Source organism: Octodon degus, unplaced genomic scaffold, assembly GCF_000260255.1.
Source record: "Octodon degus isolate 3935 unplaced genomic scaffold, OctDeg1.0 scaffold00019, whole genome shotgun sequence".
Classification (NCBI taxonomy): Eukaryota; Metazoa; Chordata; class Mammalia; order Rodentia; family Octodontidae; genus Octodon; species Octodon degus.
This window is the reverse complement of record NW_004524595.1, coordinates 18284878-18304591: the sequence shown is the minus strand read 5'-3', so window position 1 is coordinate 18304591 and position 19714 is coordinate 18284878. Positions and strand designations below refer to the sequence as shown.

The following is a 19714-nucleotide window of genomic DNA, read 5'->3' as shown; positions in this document are numbered from 1 at the left end:
AATACAACTGCCATGTACTATCCAATAAAAAGGCAAATATATAAAAACATTATGGTATGTTCTCAGCTACCTTATTCACAAGATCTAGCACCATGCAATTTCCGGTTTTTCTGCAAAGTCAAAATTACTATGAAAGGTAAATATTTTACACTGATTCAGGACAGTGAGGCAGCTGTGACAGCACATCAAGATACTCATGAGAGAAGCCATCTGGGACTGCTTCCATTGTGGCCAGAATGAATAATGGGCTAAGTGTGTTCAAAGTAAGGAACGACATTTTGATTTAGGGTATATAAATGGCAATATGTCTGTTACTTTTTTAAAAAAATTATACTTTAACCATATTTTTATCACTCGTTAGGTACTTTATAGCATATCTACTATACATGCTGCTCAGCAACCTATGCTTACCAGTTAACACAGCATGGTGGACATCTTTTATTCATCAGTAATAAATCAAATGCATTCTTTTTTTGTTTCTATTAATGAATTTAATTAATTCAGATTTTTCACTATTCTAAAAAACATGCTCTGAGCATCCTTTTTTAAAATTGATTTTATTGAGAAACAAATAGCAATGAGACAGTTTCAAAACCAATTAATAGGACAGTTTCAATAATTAATACATCCTTGGCACTGTACCCTTGCACATTGCTCCAAGCCTTTCTTCACGTAGATGCCATAAGTGCAGTGAGGTAAAACAGGTAGCACGGTGAGCACACACACACACTGATCGTGTCTGCCTGAGAAGGCTTTGCATAACCCTGGAGTTACACTGCAAGTTGCTGCAGCCTCTAGAGCTTCATGGTTTGATCAGCCCTGAGGTTTTCAGTTGCTTTTGGAAGTGTAGATCCCTGAAGCCACAGCCAGCTGTTTCCATGAGTGTTGTTTTGTTTTGTGTGTTTTCCAGAATAATGATCCATTTTGAATTTAGCCACATGTTACATTTATTGACCACCTCCTGGGTGCCTGGCCTTGCATGAGGCGCCACACCGTTCATTGCAGGCCTGAGACCTGTCCCATTTTATGAGCTCACAATGAAACCATTGTGACAACTAGACTGGGGGTGGGGGGACTACATGCCTGTTCATTAAGCCTGGGCCAAGGCTATGGGTAGTTTTGGCACTGGGAGGGAGGTTAGTGGTTGGTGCAGAAATGAAGGCAATTGTATGCTGGTGTGTAAAGAGAAAGCAAGTGTTACCAACCTGGATCACTAGAGTGATTGGTTTCTCTCTCTATAGTAAAGGCCCAGAAGAAATCCTAACAATTTGAAGTCTCTATTTCTAAAGCAACTCATGGGACCAGGGAGATGGCTCAGTAGAATAAGTCCTTCCCTGGCAAGCTCAAGGGCCTGAGTTCAATCCCCGATTCTGCAAAAAAAAAAAAAAAAAAAAAAAAAAAAAGAAGAAGAAGAAGAAGCAACTCTTACCCCTGTGCCCTTTGTGTCTTTTCAAGAACTTGAGGAGTAGAGTCCTTGCTGACCTGTCAGTGTGTCTTCAGCCCTCAAATCACAGAGCTAGCTCCATGCCCCTGCTTCTTTACCATTTCATCCCATCCTGCAGGAGAAAACTTTACCCCAGTCCACTCCATGCCAACCTTCATGACATGGGGTGGATGTGGAGTATCCATGAAGACAGCTGTGGGCTTAAAAATGACCCTGCTCAGAAACAAGTGAAAGACTAGATACCAGGTATCTTTATGATCATTTATTTTTTTGAAGACAGTGTAAATCATGTGTTGTCCTAGTTATTTTTCTGAGTACTGAGGCAAAATTTCCAATACCCAAAGTTAAGGGAGGAAAGGTTTTCATATCTGTCTCACAATTTGTAGAGGTTTCAGGCTAGAGTTGGCTGAAGGGTGGCATGGCAGAGGGCATTGCAGAGGAGAAGCAGTTCATGGTGGGCAGAAGATAGCAAAACAAACACAGGGCCTTAGCACTTTCTTTCTGCCCCTTATATACTTTATCTATAGGGATTAGGGTAATGGCAAAGCAGCCAGTGTACTCATTTAATAATCACACAACATACCCTTAATATCAGCATCACACACTCTTGATTCAACAACCTCAGAAAAAGGCCCCCCTATATAACCAGATGAGGCTTTGGGGGACATCTAGACACAAGCTACAACAGCTGTAGACAGTATGATTTATCTCAATGTGCTCCACCAGAATGTGAAGTAGGTGAGAGGCTGTGTAGGTGCCCAAATCAGGACTGGGGCTGGGCCAGGTAAGGTCACCTGGAAAGGGGCAGACAGTCTTCCTGTCTGCCCTGCAGGGAGCCTCACTCAGTCCTCAAGGCCAAAAAGGCCTGGAGAGCTTTCTCTCCTGTCCTTCCCCATCCTAACTCCCAAAGCAGTGCAATATGACTTGCTTACACATTGCCTGCTTTCAGCCCTGTGGTGAGAGAGACAGTCGCTTGCCTGTACCATTTTCCAATTTCTTTGTCCTTACTTCCAGGATCCGCTGTCTCTTGCCTCCAAAAGGAATGAAGAACCGGGCAGTGTTTTTACCCTTCTCTCTCTCTCTCTCTCTCTCTCTCTCTCTCTCTCTCTCTCTCTCTCTCTCTCTTGCCCAGGGCCCTTTGGCAACTCTTTCTGGACTGCGTCCCATCTCTGAATTAGGCATGACTAACCCACACACTAATCCATGCTGCCTCCAAAAGAAAATACAGGAAAGTGATAGATAAGGCCCTCATTTAGCGGCAGCTTAAATTTCAGGAATAGCAACACTGGCTTGGGTCAATGGAGATTTACAACAACAGGTGCAAGCGAATCTCAGAGTGAGGCAGAGTGATTTGTGTGTGTTGGGGGAGGGGAGCGGCAGGGGCCTCATTTGATCTGTCTGCTACTGGAAGAAAAATAAACTCCATTTGCTCTTCTATTCTTTTTAGAAACAAAGAGGATGAAAAAAACTTTAGGCCAATAAGCTTCTCTTTTATTCTTCCCTTTTTCTCAACTAGATCCGAAAATGATTCCATATTATTAACCACCATGCCTTCCAAAAAAAAATATAGGGAGAGGAGACACTACTATCTTTCTGCACTTACAGAACCTCCTGATAAGAATCTGTTTTTTTCTTGGGGCTTGAGAAACACAATGAAAAAGAAAAAAGGCTTAAAGAAATCTTCTAAATGACAATGAAAAAAAAAAAAAAGAGAGACTGGGGGGAGCCAAACAGTAATTTGAAAAGCTTTTAAGTATGTCACTACTTAAAGTTCTGATTTCATACTTCTCAATGAATAAGACAATTAGTAACACAAATTTTCTATCACTAACATTACTCTGAGAGTTGTATTTATTATAACCTAGATAAGAAAGGATTTTCAGTGGTACATCACAGCCAGAAATGATACCGTATTGTCCCCCAAACTCCTTACTCCAATTTGATGGGAATTTCTAAAATAATTTTTTTAATGTATTTCTTTTTTAAAAAAAATCTTATATGTACTTGCCAGCCAGACCGAAGGTAGACTAAGATTAATAATAGAGCAGAAGTAATGTGCTTCAGTGTGTTTTCCGTAGCTTCCTTCTTGGCCTGTTCCTCCAGGAAGCCTACCAGGTGGTCTTCTGAGGGTTTAGCACCTCAGCTGCAGCTGTACTAAATGGAAACTCCCATCCTATCTCACACTCGCAGGTCAAAGGCCCCAGTTGCTGCTACCTGACAGCTTTTGAAAATAACCACATCTGGGTAGCCTCTCAAATCAGCTGGAGAATTACCAAACCATTTTGAACTATTCAGAACTGGAAATGTCAACACATTTTGAAAGGGGACTTATTATGGTGTAAATGGTGAATTTGTAATAGAATTGATTCCACACAGTAAAAACAACTGACCTTTTAGGAAGCTCTCAGAGTGAAATCTATCAGGTTGAGACCTTGACTAAAATCTCTGGTTGGAGCCTGTGTGCCAGTCTCCTTGAAGATGGCAAGGTTTGTGAACTCGAACTCCAATTAAAGTAATTATATTGGTATCTTCCCACAAGCAGATTTCTTGGCTGGGAAAGAGATTCAAAGTCAAAATGATATGAAAGATCTAATTTTCCCATGGTGACAACCCAATCATAGAAGATTATGTAACTGATCAAAAACTTGATGTCCACCTTTCCAAAAAAAAAAAAAAACCAGCCTCTGCAGTCCATATATCTATAGCTACTCAGTAGGCTAAGACAGGAGGATTGCAGTTGGAGGCCATTCTGGGCATCTTAATGAAATTTTGTCTCAAAAATTAAAAAAGGTTAGTGATGTAGCTCAGTGGTAGAGTACTTGCCTAGCACATGGGAGGAGTTAGGTTCAATTCTCAGCAACACACATGCTATAAAAAGAAATCCTCAAACATTGCCCATATTTCAGTTACTCTAAAGGTGAACTTCAGTTTCTTATTGTTTACAATACCTTTAAATTAATTTAACGGACAACATAATAACCCTCACATAAAATCGTAAAACTTAATATGATTCAATATCACATTGTTTATGACATTCTCAGTGCTTGCCTTATTTAGCCACATAAAATCCTAAGATGAACCATGTATTTGTACAGCTACAATACTCAAGAGGAGTCACTTTGGAGACATTTCTCAGGCATCGTAAAGGAAATGTTTCAGAATGTTGAGGTTGCTTTGTTGCTTTGTAATAAACTCAGATCATCTGTTTTGCTGCATCCTTCACACTTCTGCGAGGTGGCAAAGGGTCAGGGCAGCTGGTCCCACTGATGCATCCCTGACCACAGTTGCCTTCTGCACCTCTCTGACAACATGAGCTTGTGCCCTGTCATGCAGAACTGTTTCTACAAGTGTGAAGATCATGCACCATGTCCCTCACAACCTTCCTTCCTCAGGCTTCCCCTCCACAGCATTTCTCCCAGAAAGCCCCAGAGCTTAGGCTAGAATTTGGGGCAGCCTCCTGCAACCATTATCACCTTCTCTCCTGAAGGTACAAGTCTTCCCATGTCTACATCCCAGGCCTGCCTAATTATAATGGATTTCAGCTGCCATTTGTTCCTTTAGTTAGCTATTTTTAAAAAGCTGCAGTTGCTCAAAGGCTTAAAAAGTAGTAGGATTTGTTTTTGTTAATTTTTTAGAAGATTCTAGCAGGTATATATAGAAGAGTATATGATACTATATATATGCATATATGTATTAGAAATAGAATGGATATATGTTAGAAAGATACAGACATTAAAACATATAGATATATTCTTATTGCTGATATATATATATGTTAGAATATGTGTGTGTGTGTGTGTGTGTGTGTGTGTGTGTGTGTGTGTGTGTGTGTGTTGGAAAGCCTAATTATATAATAAACACCCACAGACCTGCTGCCTATCTAGTTCCTCTCCTTACCCATCTCCCCATGCCAACCTGTCTAGAAGTAGCTACTTTAAAAGTTTATCATTTTCTTTTTCTTGTTAAAAGTTTGTTACATGTGAATGTAAACATAAACTGTGTCCAGTCATTTCTGAATGGTAAACAGACAAAACCTATCAGTCAGTGAGGTTGATCTTCTTTAGTAGCCTTTTTTGGGAGATGATGCACTTCCTATGTAGGCTGCAATTACTCAGAACCAGCTGGGAGCTCTTTGTTTGAAATTTCCTGCAGAGATAGTTTATCATCTGCTCAAGAAAATCAGTGCCATTACTTTACAGCATATTTGGTCTGATTCACTTCATCTCTATAGCATTTATTTCACCATTCATTTATTTAAGGAATCCTTAGTGGGTGTCTTCAATGGGTCAGGCACTGTGCTAGGAGTCAACAGTAAATCAAAGAACGTCCAGAGTTGCTGCCCCCACTAGAACTTATCCCCAGGCTTCCTGACCTTCTCCTCCTTTGCCTCTCAAACATTGACTATAACCTGCAGGCTGAGATTCCAGGACACAGAGCAGAATTCAACAAAGCAAAGGGAATTAGTATGGGCCTGAGAGGGTGAGAATTATGGAAGGGCTTCAGGCCTCTGTGAGTGCCTACCTGGGCTGGGCTCTTAGTGGCCCCATACTTATTTTTTTGTCTCAGATTTTGTTAGGCCACTGCACTCACTCATCCAAGCATATTTGTAATATCATTAACACAACAACTGCTGGGACCCCTGCCATCTGGAATAGCTAAAGGACTGTGTACTGAAGGTAGAAATGGATCCTATAGGACTTGAAGTCTGACAACATAGATTATAATTTTTTTAACTTATTTATTTTAGTACAGAGTCTCACTGCACAAATTGGACTTGTAGTGATCCTCCTGTTTTCCGCCTCCCAAGAGCTGGGATTGCAGGTGCATACCACCATGCCCAGTCTCAGTTGCCATCTCAGTGCACCCTGGGGGCCGGGCCAGCAAGGCATGTGGTGCCAGGGATTGAGCCCCAGTCCCTGAACCTGTCTAAGCAGGCACTTTAGTCTGCTGAGCTATCTGGCCAGCCCCAGATTATTATTTTTTTATATTAAAGTAATTTAAAATTATCACAAGAGGTCATTCTACATGAGATTGATAATAGATGCAACTACCTGGTTAGTAAATTATGGAACCTCAGAAATATGTATGTTCCACTTATGGTAATAAATGTAACGAATATGTAAATATACATGTATACTTTATTCACAGCTGGTCCCTATATCATAATACCAACATTTTATAAAATCTGACTAATATCTAAACTCTGACGCCTCGTGGTCTAAAGCCTTCTGTGCTGCTGCACATCTGCTCATCTCAGTGCACTTGTGTGCATCACATGAGGCTGCTGTGTCTGTCCCAAGCTTCCCTGTGCTGCCTGTACCTGCTACAACATCGTAAAATCTAATTATCTGCACACACTGATGAAGCTTAAATTCGAAAAGAAAACTATTCAATGACACACCTAGGTGAATCCTTTTGAAAGACTGGGTAACAGTGAATCATTTCTTAAAAATGCTTTGTATTAGATGTAAACAGGGTAATGAAAAAAATTGAAAAAAGCACAGTAAGGTCTAGCAGAAGCCTACCTTCAGTTGTGCTGAGGTTGTCTTTACCTTCTGGTTCCACTTTAATTGTATTGCATAGTATGCTGGAAATTTCACTTGATACATAATGATTTGTTAAGAAAGAACACTCATCAGTAGATAATACAAAAAAAAAAAAAATTGGCCTCCCATCAAGAATTAGTGAATGAGTGCTTATCTATGTTTTAATTTAAAATCAAAAACACATGTTTATGTACTGTATTTTTATGTAATCTGTGTTTTAATTTAAAACACAACATGTATGTACTGTATTTTTATGTAATGAATAGATGGAGGGATGGATGGATTTGGATATGACTGTCTTTCTTTGATCTCCACTTTAAATGACTTTCCCAATTTCCTGTCCAACCCATGTACAGTTGAAGAGAGGGCCTCCCTTGTCCCTTACCTTCTGCATTTACCAGGAGCAGGACCACCTTCCCCAGGAGTCATTTTACATAGTGACAACATTGGAAGATTTCAGATGTAATGGCACTTACTAATGTTTATTTGCTGTTTTTGTTTTTTAGTTTTGTTTTCATTTTGCAAACATTTATTGAGTATCCTGGCTTTAAAAAATCCATTTTAAAAACAATTGTTTTAGAAGAGAGAAAAGGCATTGTCCAACTGCTGGATGGATGAAGGAGGTCATGACCTCACAGTGCTCTGCCCTCTCTGGCTGTGTCAAGCCCCTGAGCAGATCTTTTCTCCAACTACCCCATGGAGAGGGCCCCTGCTGCTTGGGATTGTGAGAGGCTGAAGGATGGGAGCAAACAGGAAAGTGGGCCTTCTGTTATCAACTCCAGGTCCCCAGAAGAATGCAAGACCAGCCTTGCACCAGATGAGAAAATGGCCTCTTGACCAGGTTTAGAGTATATTTTTTGACCTTAGTTTTTCCCGAACAGATAGCAGGGAACTGAGCAAAGAGGCTGGGCTTGATGGTACATACCTATAATCTCAGCTATCTGTGTGAAGCAGAATTACAATTAAAGAAACTATCTCAGCATTTAAAAAAAAATCATTGAAAAATAACCAAGATTGGGGCCAGGGAGATAGCTCAGTAGAATAAGCGCTTGCCTGGCAAGCACAAAGGCCTGAGTTCACTCCCCAGTTCTGCAAAAAAAAAAAAAAAAAGATGGTTAAAAATAATAATAATAATCAGGATATAGCTTTGTTTTCTCTGTTCAGTTCCTAGCAAACAAAGCAAAACCAAACCCTGTGAGCAGGATAGTATCCTAAGTGGCAGGCTTTCCAGGTCCTAGGTCAGCTCTGCTCCCCTGCTCTTCTCCACACCTGCCACACAGTGACATGCTTTATGATTGATGTGTGTGTGTGTGTTGAGGGCCTCACATTAAGGGCTACTTCAGCTCAAATTGAGACTGAGGCAGTCTATACAAGATGCTTTATTTTCTTGAATACCTAAGAATTAAAACCAAACCTGTGGAAACTAGATTTTCTGAAATTGTGTCTCTAGAACCAGAAAATTCCAAGCCTATGCCAAACAGGATCCAAACAAGAAAAAAAGAAATAGCCAACTAAATGAAGTGTGGCTTCATTCTAGCCATTCCAGGAAGACTGGGTAACTGTTTGACCTCTCTTGTTTTAACATAGTTGTGGCTGGAAATGTGGGTCCCTACAGAGTACAAAGCCTTGGAAACTATTCTCCCTCTGCTGAAGTGCAGGCATATAAGTAAAGCTGAGAGGGGAACAGAGGGAGGGTAGGCATGACACGGAGCCCTATGTTGTCACTCCACAGAGTAACTGGACCCCTGCCCAAGAGATCACCAAGCTCTGCAGAGAAAGAAATTGCAGGGGCATGAGTCATCCCACCATTTTTTAAGAACCCAGGGACATCCTGGGTGTTAGGTGCGGCCTCCCTTATCAGGAAATAGGCAACTAAAGTTCAGACTGTGCTTAGTTAAAAGCTAGGATCAGCTTTTAGTTTATTATCTATTTAACTAAGTGAATTAAATGAGAATTGACTGGAATTGTACACTTAGAGCTCTCTTACAAAACGTTATCTTGTGAGCTGGCTTAATAGAGTAGGCTGTCAGGGCCTTATTAGAAGTAACTGAATACAGCACCTTACAGAGCGTATTCAAAGGAGCCTGTACACTCAGGCTTGGGAAATCTCACACCTTGTGTGGCCAAAACAGATGGGCCTTGGTCTGACTGCAAACCACTGTTAGCCTCTATGCCAGGGGCATACCCAGGTCTTCCCAGGAAGAAAGGCTACGCCTTCCTTTTAAAAAGCATTTCTGCAAGTTAAAAGTGAATTATGTGGTTCTTTTTTTTTTTTTTTTTTTTTTTCATACATGTGGTGGTATCACATGAAAGTAGAAGATTAACAACTACCTTTGGGGTTGGGACTGCAAGGGTTGGAATCTCAGTTCTACCATTTACTAGAATAAGCTTACATATGGATCAGTTTCTCCATCTGCAAAATGGGAATGATAATAGTACCACCCATGATGGGTTTTCTGGTGATTAAATAAGCTAAAATGGATAAATTTCTCAGAATAGTTCCTGACATAGAGTGAGAAGTACCCAGAGATTAGAGGGATTACTGTTAAGACAGGAAATAACTCATCCTATTTAATAGTCTTTATCTCCATATCCCCTCTCATCTGCTAAGCACAGCATATGCTTGAAATATACTCAGTTTAGCAAGGTGAGGAACATTTGGAACCCTGGCTGGGTTGGAAATGGTGCTGTGTGATCTTGTCTTTTATCTTCTCTCATCCTGTTTCTAGAACTGATGTGTTTGACTTTCATGCTAGGGTTTTGGGAAATGTAAAGGCCTTTTCAGTGAAGATTAGAGAGATTATACAACCTCAAAGCAGGTGTTCTAGGATGTCTGTGTTTTGGGAAGAGCAGATAAAGGAGGCTTATTTTAATCAGACAAGATGGAGAGAGCAAGTACTTTGGACAGAAATTGCCTTTGTAGTTGGTTTGAATAATGGGCATAGTTGACTATTTTTCAGAATAGTTTTAACATTATTTTAACATTATTAGTCTTTTCCTTTTAGCACTTATGAAGCAGTCTTATTTAGCAGTTTTGTTGGATTCATTTACGTTCCATTTATTAGTACCTGTAATTCAAACAATATGCTCTACAGCTGACCTTAATTTTTCTAAATATATAGCTTTTGCTTAATTTTTATATAGAATCCATAATGCTATATGTAATCTAAGACTTTCAGCAAATAATCTTTGATTGAATAAATAATTTGGTTACACTCAACCTAGTGGAAGTGTATCATACTCCTTATTTTCCAAATATTAAAATAGAGTCTATGGAAAATTGGATAGATTTTTCAGTTCTATAGGAAATGAATTACTTTAAATAAAAAGTATTAGTCTATTAATTGGACTGTCTTTTAGAGGAATTAAACACTTTGAATGGTACTAGAACTAGTAGTGTTTCCTTTCTCCTTTTTGTGTCTTTTGCAATTTTAATCATTAATGTATAATTAAAACTTCTAGATAGAATTAATATAATTTTTCACATCTCCAGTAGTTTTGTCTGAGACTTTAAGTAAGAAGCTCTAGTGAATGGTGAGGAGCCATGCTCCTCCATGCTTCTCATGACTGATTGCTGCCTAAAATGCAAGCTGTTGTGTCTCAGCTAAAACGTATGCAGAGAGCAAGCAGGCTGTGTGGATATTCAGTGCTCTGTACCTATAGGACTGGACCTTTCTTGGTTGTAAGCCTCTTTAGGAATCAGGAAGAAGTCTAGGACGTTTTCCTCAGCAAACTGCACATTTTCTCTTTTCCACAGAGTTTGGCAGTGTATTCCAAGGAGTTCTTGTGAACTCCCTGAATTCTATCAGTTCCTTTTTGCCCCCAACAATCCATAGATCACAGATATTCAGTGTCTACTAAACACCAAGATTTCTCTGGCTGGCTGGACCTTTCCTGTGGTTGATCGCAGTTTGTCCCCAGAAGTGCTGGAAGCTTGATCCCAATGTAGTGCTTGAAGAGGTGGTGAAATCTTGAAGAGGTGAGACCTGGTGAAAGGTGACTAGGTCACTGGGACACTGCCTTTGGAAAGGGTTAATATTTCACAGAGAGTTCCTGAAACAGTTCATTCTTGTAAGAGGAGCAAGCTGACTGGCCTCTCCCCATTTTCTGGCTTCCTATCTCGCCATGTGGTCATGCTGCAGCCCTGATGTCATCTGCCATGTTGTGACTATCAAGGACCATTTACCAGAAGTTGAACAGATGCACCCCCCCAATCTAGGATTTTTAGCCACAAAAACTATAAACTAAGTAATTCCTCCGACTCAGGTATTTTATTATAGTAGAGAAAATACAATAGTATAACCACACTTTGAATTTTCTTTTTTATTTTTAGTGGCAATAAGTCTGACATTTCTGATAACTAGGAGATAAAAATTGGTTGGAGCATTTTACGCACCCTTTAAGAGTTATATCCTGTAATTTTATGCAGTAATTAAGAATATGGATGGGCTGTATCACAAGCCATAGCACTGTGCCTGATGTGATTGGCTTCTGCTGAATGCTTCTGTGCTTGTTAGGTATAGTCTCTTTGCATTTAAGATTCTTTGAATTTACCTCTCTTCTCTAAAAATGATGTCTCTAATTATTAAAATCAACAAGTGTCTCCTCACTTCATACTCACTAGGGTAACTATAGTCAAGAATATAGATAGTAAACATTAATGAAAATGTGGAAAAATGGAAACCTTCTTAAACTGCCAGTAGGAATGCAAAACAGGACAACCAATTTAGAAAGCAGTCTGGCAATAGTTCAAAAGGCTAAGTACAATTTGCCGTATGATCCAGCAACCCTTCTAGGTAGATACGCAAGAGAAATAAAAACATATATCCACACAAAAACTTGTACATGCAAAACTAGCAAGATCATTCATTGTTCCTAAATAACCCAGATGATGGATAGATACATAAAATATCATGTATTCATACAGTGGAATATTAGTAGACAATAAAAATGAGTGAAGTCCTGATAAATGTTACAACTTGGATAAACCCTGAAAACATGGTAAATACAAGAAACTAGTCATAAAACCACATATTGTGCAATTCCATTTATATGAAATATCCAGAATCAGTAAATCTATAGAGACAGAAAGCATAATTAGTAGTTGCCAAGGGTAAGGTTAGGAAAAACCAGAAGTGACTGCTGACAGATAGGTTTCTTATTCATATGATAAAAAGTGTTCTAAAACTGACTGTCAAATGATGGTTGTGAAACTCTGAATATACTAACACATACTGGATTCTACATGTTAAATGGGAAACTACACAGTATGCAAGTTGCATGCTAAGAAAGTTGCTACCAAAAGAAGAGAAAGAGGAAGATGGGGAGATGACAGGCTCTGGATCCAAGCTGCCTGTGTTCAATCAGTGTGGAGGTCTGGATGTCCAGCAACAGGAGTTTGGGTGTAATTTCTGCATTTGGAAAAGTACAGTGAGGAAGGAGGGGAGTCCCACAGGAAAGGAAGGAAAGATAAGGAAGGGCATATTAATGAATGAGCAGCTGTCATGCCCAGCCAGCCCTGCTGAAGGCCCTCAGAAAAACTATGGAGACTACAGCTCAGAATTGCCCCAATGAGATAAGTGAGGGGGATTATTTTTATAAAGAGCCCTTCCTGGTTCTCAGTCTCAGTCTGGGAAGTTTATATTTGTAATTCCATGGATAAGTTATTGGAATTCCATTAAGTTAATTCCAATCTGCCACTTCTAGTGTAACCCATGGTGAGAATAAAGACACTAAAGCATAGTTATAGTTATAGGGAGCCAAGGGTTTCTAAGTCCAGCCATGGTGATGGCTATCCAGAACAAAGTCTTCTAGGGCCAAACTCTGGTTTTATTCAGTTATGAAGGAGTGGCTTGAGGATGAATGACTGAGAATGGCAGGAAGTAGGTGATTACTATGAGCTGGGCTAGCTAGGAGGTCTGTATTTACCTCTACAATATGTGAAGAGAAAGATATGCAGAGATTAATCTGCATTGCATAATTGACATAGTATCTAATGTTTTGGAGTCTGGTGCTTCTGCCCTGATGTGTAATCTTTCATACCTCCAGAAGTCATAGCCTCTCTGTCAAGCTCAATCCCAGTCAACAGCATGGATCATTGGCTCTTCATCCCATCTCAGTCCAGCTCATATTAAAGAGCAGCAGGTGGGGGTTACTAGGGAAACATGCATGCAGTCTTCAAAGACTACCGCCAGCACCTGGGCTAGAACAATGTGCGTTTAGTGAAATTCAAGCAAGGGAATTTCATTATATCATTCTCCTTTGTGCCTCCACATATTTTCCCAAAGCAGTATTTATGAAGTTTGTAGCCCTAGAGAGCTTTCTCTCTATGAATCTTCTGCAGTCTGTGGAGTAAAGTCAGTGGCAGTGGTCCTAGGCAATTAATTCTGAGTCCTGCTTATGTTGAAAGCATTTATACTCTCACCTTATTGCACTGTTCATGGATGCCTGGAACACCAGTGGTGAATATCTAAGGGAAATAGGTTAAAAGGAAACTCCCACCTGGGTTACATCAAGCTCAAGCTGTTATAAGGAAAATTAAATTTAAAGATTCACTCACCTAAGAAAATACCTTTGGATTATTTCAGGCTGTGACTCTGCAACTAAACTGACATTTCACAGATCCAAAATCATCGTAGATGAACTATTTTCTTCTCTTTGGGATATTGCTGGAGCTCGGAGTCACATGAAAGAGTTTAAGTCTGTATATGTTCCTGGAAATCATACCCACCAGGTAAGTGATGGGTTCTAAAGCAGCTGTCTAATCGTTGTACTTTTAAGATTCAGAGACTACAGCTACAAGGAAAGTTTCCATTTAACCTCTCTAAAGTAATGTTTATTCTAGATAAACTCCAAATTCCCTTTTATTTCTGAGTTTGGGTTCCAGTAAATCTAAAAGCCTCACAGTTCATATGTGTCTTAGGCTTAGTGCAACAGGATGTGCACTAGATTGCGAATCACCTACTGCTTTATAACCATAATAATCCTTAGCCTTAGACAAGATCCTGCTTCTTTTTTTTTTTTAAGTCTTTTTATTTATTTATTTATTTATTTGTGTGTTTGTGTATGTGTGTGTAGCCAGCTCAGCCCACTAGGAGGCAGGGCTGGCTGGCATGTGGTGCTGGGGGATTGAACTGCGGTCCCTCTACTTTAGTTAAGCTTGTTCTAAGTAGGTGCTTTAGACCACTGAGCCATCTCACCAGCCCCAGATCCTGCTTCTTTAGAAACCAGTCACATCAGGTTCCAAAGGATGGACCAGTCTTAGATGACTTGCAAGGTTCCAGATCTAAGCACACCATAGATATTCTGAACCATGGGAGAAATTAAAATATCTAATAATACCAATGCAAGGGAAATAGAAGTTTGAGACAGGAAAATGATTATTAAAATTCCCCACTGTTTTCTAAGGAAATTCTATGAAAAAATGCTTTGGCTTTGAGTAGGAAAGTGATATGAGAATCCAAGACTGAAAGGGTGCATGCTCTATGAAGCTCAAAGGGAATAATGCATAGAAGGACCCAAAGGGGAGCTCATGGAGTCAAGAAAGGCTGGAGCCATGGAGACTGGGGAGTCTCTGTTGAACAAAGTTGGAGGTAGGCCTGGCAGCCAACGATGAACTTCCAGGGAAGAACAGATGTTTCTGGTAGAAAAGATCATTAAGTTTAGTCATAGGGGTCTTCTGTACATCTCCATGAAATCTTTAGTAAAATTTGCTTCAATCGTTAAGGCTTTTTGTGGGGGGCTGCCCCTTAGCTCAGTTCTTTAAGTGGCTGCTTCAACAAAGCCGTCAGGCTCAGGTTGCTGTGGTTCAGTCCCCACAACTCAAGCCAGCCAAACCTGCCCTGAAGGCATTTGGAGAAAAAAAAAATCTTTATGCCAGGGAGATGGCTCAGTGGCATAAGTGCTTCCATAGCAAGCCCAAGAACCTGAGTTCAATCCCCAGTTCCAACAACAAAAAAAGAAAGAATACTTGGTCTTTCTTTAGGGGCCGGGGAGATGGCTCAGTGGAATAAGTGCTTCCCTGGCAAGCGCAAGGGCCTGAGTTCAATCCCCAGTTCCACCAAACAAACAAACAAACAAACAAACAAACAAACAAACAAACAGTCAAAGGCTTTTTTTTTTTTCTTTTGATCTTTTGAGTGGTGCGGAGGATGGAATCCAAGGCCTCAACATGTAGGTAAGTGTTCTGCCTCCAAACCGCACTGCTGGGGCCTGTGAAGGCTCCTTGGAGAACAGACTGTGCTATGAGTGGAAAGTATAATGTAGTGAAGAGCTCAACTTCAGGCTGCCAGTTCTTGAGGGAAGGGGTCGGTAAGCCACTATAGTCCAGCAAAACCCCAGTTCTTTTTTCCTCCTCCTGTATCTTTCTGTAGTAGGTGATACTTGAAGGGCTTTTTCTTAGTTTTTCATTGGATTCTCAATGCGTGAAAGCCAAGGAAGGTCACATGACTTGCTATTGGCACACATGGGCAGAGCTAGGTCCTTGAGGCCAGTGTAAAACATCCTCCTCTAAAGTACGTGGATATCATGAAGGTTCTACAAGTATTGACTGATGGTTATCCAAAATCACCCGAGATACCAAAACTATAGAAACTGGCACTCAACTTAGAAGTATGGATTCCCATGGTTTTTTCAAAGATCTGAGGATATCACTACTACAAAATATGGATAAACATCACTAAGATCAGTAATAATGTATAGTTTTGTCAATTTTTTTAAATCATCAATCTTAAATACTGTGACATGGAAAAATTCCAAAACAGCATGATGAAACTGAGGCATCAATTTATGTCTGCACACTATTTCACTGTATGTCTGTATCATTATTTATTTAACCCCTACAACACAAACACATTATCTTAACTGCCTTTCTAATTCCTGCTTTTTGACACCTAGGGTCTTTGGTGAATGTGTTGATGTTAATGACTTGCTATAAGAGGAAACAGATGCAAATAGAAAGAGGGTTTACATTTAGTTCTTTCTTTCACATAGGAAGAAAGGAAAGAAGGAAGGAAGAGAGAGAAACAGAGAAAGAGAAAATGAGTGTGTACGTTTCATATAGTCTTTAAAATTTTCACGATGTCTACATAATAGACAACCTGTGGAGTATGGGAAGGGTTGTATGCAAGAAGAATGTTGACTTTTGTTTTATACTTACATATTTATAGTTAGTCCTGTAAGGATAGGGATCCTGATCTGTTTTTTTCACTACCATATCCCCAGTGCCTACAAAAGTATCTTATGCATAGTGGATGCTTAATAAAGATTTTTTAGATATATTTTAATGTAATAATATATATCTTTATGAATCAGAGGATATATTGGAATACAAAGATGCATAGGGCTGGGGAGATAGCTCAGTGGGCTGGGGAGATAGCTTAGTAGAATAAGTGCTTCCCTGGCAAGTGCAAGGGCCTGAGTTCAATCCCAAGTTACGCACACACACACACACAAAAAAAAAACCAACAATGCATAAATGGGAAAATATTACTGGTATAGCCTTGACTCAGTCCATCTGTGTCTGCTTTCAGTGATAGGACTTCACTAAATGTTATAGTTTGAATCATCCCCAAAAGCTCATGTGTTACAGGCTTAGTTCCTTGCAGATGGTACTATCAGCAGGTGGGAGACACTTCAGTACATGGGACCACTGGTAGTTGAGGATGTAGGTGGGAGTTGGCTCTTGAAGGAAATTGAGACCCTGGCCCCTTCCTCCTCCATTTCTTTGCTTCCTATCCACTATGAGGTGAGCAGCTGTCCTCTGCCACACATTTCCTCCATGATATCCTGCCCTACCACAGGCCCAAAAGCAACAGGCTAGGTGACCATGGACTGAAACTTTGAAACACTGAACTGAAATAAATTTGTCCTGCCTTAAGTTCTTGAGAGAAATTAATCTCTCAAGTATTTGGTGCAGTAACTAAAAATTGACAAATTGGGTAGTTGTATTAGTCAGCTTTCCCATTGCTTAGGCCAAATACCAGGTACCTACAATTTAAAGGAGAAAATAGTTTATTTGGGTCATAGTTTCAGAGATTTCAGACCATGATTGACTAGTTCAAAAGCAAGAACATCCTAGCAGAAGAACACAGCAGAGCACAGCTTCTCAGGTCATAGCATCTAGGAAGCAGAGCAAGAGGATGAGACTAATGACCAAACAGCACCCAGACACACCCACATCTGTGCTACCGATTCCCCAGGCAGATTCCAAGCCATCAAGTTGACATCATTGAGCTTAACCATCATATCAGTTTTCTGATTATCTCCTCATAATATGGTATCCTCAGCCCCATGGACCCAGGAAAAATGTACGTTTCTATCTAGTGCATGCTGTCTTTACACAAAATCTAGTTGGGATACCCTGTTCTCACAGTACCCAGTGAAGCATTTGCCCTGGCCTAGTCCTGATTCCTTGTCAGGTCCAGCCTGTGTTGTGTTCTTATTTCTCTTGCTTACTTCTCAGTGCCCTTTCTGCCCCCAAATCCCTCTCATCCTTCTCTCCTACTCTGACATATACATGCTAATGCTCCAAGCTACACCTGTTTCCCTGCTGGCTCTATAAGCATCCCTTACCTCATCTTCTTCTATTACCTTTTAGACAAATATGTCAGTCATGTTTCAGAGCTGGTAAGTAGATACCACTCCAGTCATTTGAAAGAGTACATAGTTTGCTACAAAGAATTTCCAGATCTCAGGAAGAGCAGGAGTGGGATTTGTACAGGACCTCCAGGAATGAGTCCCAGAATATCAGGCGACTTTGATCTCCGGGGAGGGAGGACCATGCCTTAGTCAGGAGGTGGGGATTCCAGGGGCCTGGAAGCTGCTGCAGAAGTGCTGCTTCTGCCAAGACTGGAGGCAGCCTCAGTGCTTGCTTATGTGGCTCTCCAGGTTTAGCCCAATGCCTGTCCCTACTGGGCATGTGGCTGGGTGGATGCTGGGCTGTAGGTCTTATCCAGAATGACATGGCATATAGTCTCAATTCTTAGTGGGAAGGGGGTTGGCAGGGAAGTTAAGAGCATATTTGGGAACGAGACTATCTGGGTTCATAGTCCATCTGTGCCTCCCTACTAAGGTGTGACTTAAGCAAGTGACTGAGACTTTAAGCAAGTGACTTCACCTGTCTGTACCTGCTTCCTTCTCTGTGAGAAGCTAATAGTATAACACTCTCACAAAGATGGTCTAATGATATGGTGAGTAACTGCACATAAAACTCTTAGGATGGCATCTGATACACAAATAGTACTACATGAATATTTGTGTGATAGCTGTAGGGAAAATGAAGATCAGGAAGCTTTCTCTTTTACAGCATTATATCTTTCCCTTTGCCAGGATGTAGGCTACACAAAAAGGACAGTCTTCCTTCCTAAGTTGACTGTCCTGTGACTGCTGGATGTGGTGACAGATTTAACACTGATAGCACTTGTGTGACAAGGCTGTGGTTGGGAGTTGCCCCTGTTATCCATGTCTGTGCAGTAGGTCTTTGTGCCTGTTATGTCTTTGTGCATATGTGCCAGTTTCATGGGGGGGGTTAGATTTCTTTCTCAGTGCCATGGTGTTTGATGTGCCATTGCTCCTCAGCTGTAGCATCAGGAAAGTATTAGCCATGTCTCGGAGCAAGAGCCAGTGAGGACTTCCAGATGAAATGTCATGTGGCTGTACATGATGGGCTTTGGCACAAGTTTTCAAGGACAGAGCTGTGCTGGTGAGACCTCTGTACAGCTGTGTGCCATCCTGTGCTGCTGATGTGCTAAACAAGAGCATCCAGACTAGCAGTGCCCAAGGAGGCTTGATTCATCTCGTGCCAGGTAAAATATGGCTCTCTGAAGAATATTCATGCTCGATCTCTTCTGTCAGCACTCCCCAGCCTGGCAACCGGCTGTTCATATGCCAGACCGACCTCTGTTCCTCTTCCTGATTCTGTCTACTGGAAGAGTGAATGTGGGACAGACACGACTGAGCTGAGGGCCAAGAAGAAAGGCACTGTGCTGAAGTCTGCTTCTAACTGTGAGCGCTGGAAAATTTGTTAAGATCTTTGGGTTTTACTTTCCTCATAATGAAGTGAAGGCACCTCATTCAATTTTTTAACTTACCTGCTTCTGGATAGAAGTTTGAATGAGCAGATGAATGGACAAAAGAAACATTTCTAAATCTGCAAAGAAAACAATTTCTTTTAAGAAAATGAAAGAAGAAAAACTTAGTCGTAGTATGGCAAAAAATAAAAGTAAGGCATGAAATAGTCAAAGAAAGCCATAAACACTTTCGAACAGATTTCTTCTGTGCTATCTTAGATTGAAACACACTCTGTAAGCCTTGTTTGTTTGTTTGTTTGCTTGCTTGCTTGCTTGCTTGTTTGTCTGTCTGTCTGTTGTAGAATTCGGTGTTTAGAGCCAATGGTATAGGAAAAGAAGAAACAGCCATATGCAGGAGTAAGACTGACTCCCTGCTTCCCCTACAGTCAGTGGTAGCACTGTCAGCATCCTGCTTGATGGGATGGACTGTGGCAGCAAGCCAGGTTTCCTTGGAGACCTGGAGACTGGTAACTTGATTCCCGGGGGCCATCTATAAAGTGCACCAGAAGGCGCTGGAGTTAGGCTCTAGTGCCTCCATCAGAACCTGCTGCTGTACTTGGTACTTATCCTCAGGGGCAGGGTTCAGACCATCATGTCCTCTAGATACAGCCAAACCAAAGAGAATCTTATTTTTCATATTTTGTTTAAATACAGTA

General features: G+C 40.7%; 1 protein-coding gene across 2 annotated transcripts in view; it reads left to right on the top strand.

Annotated features, from left to right (window-relative positions):
* Positions 1 to 19714, top strand: part of Scfd2 (sec1 family domain containing 2) — a 548660-nt gene that overhangs the window by 495051 nt on the left and 33895 nt on the right. For both annotated transcript variants that reach the window (XM_004627502.2, XM_023711031.1), the window contains exon 6: positions 13578 to 13723. In XM_004627502.2, coding sequence (XP_004627559.1) covers positions 13578 to 13723 — 146 coding nt within the window. The remainder of the gene's footprint in view (positions 1 to 13577; positions 13724 to 19714) is intronic.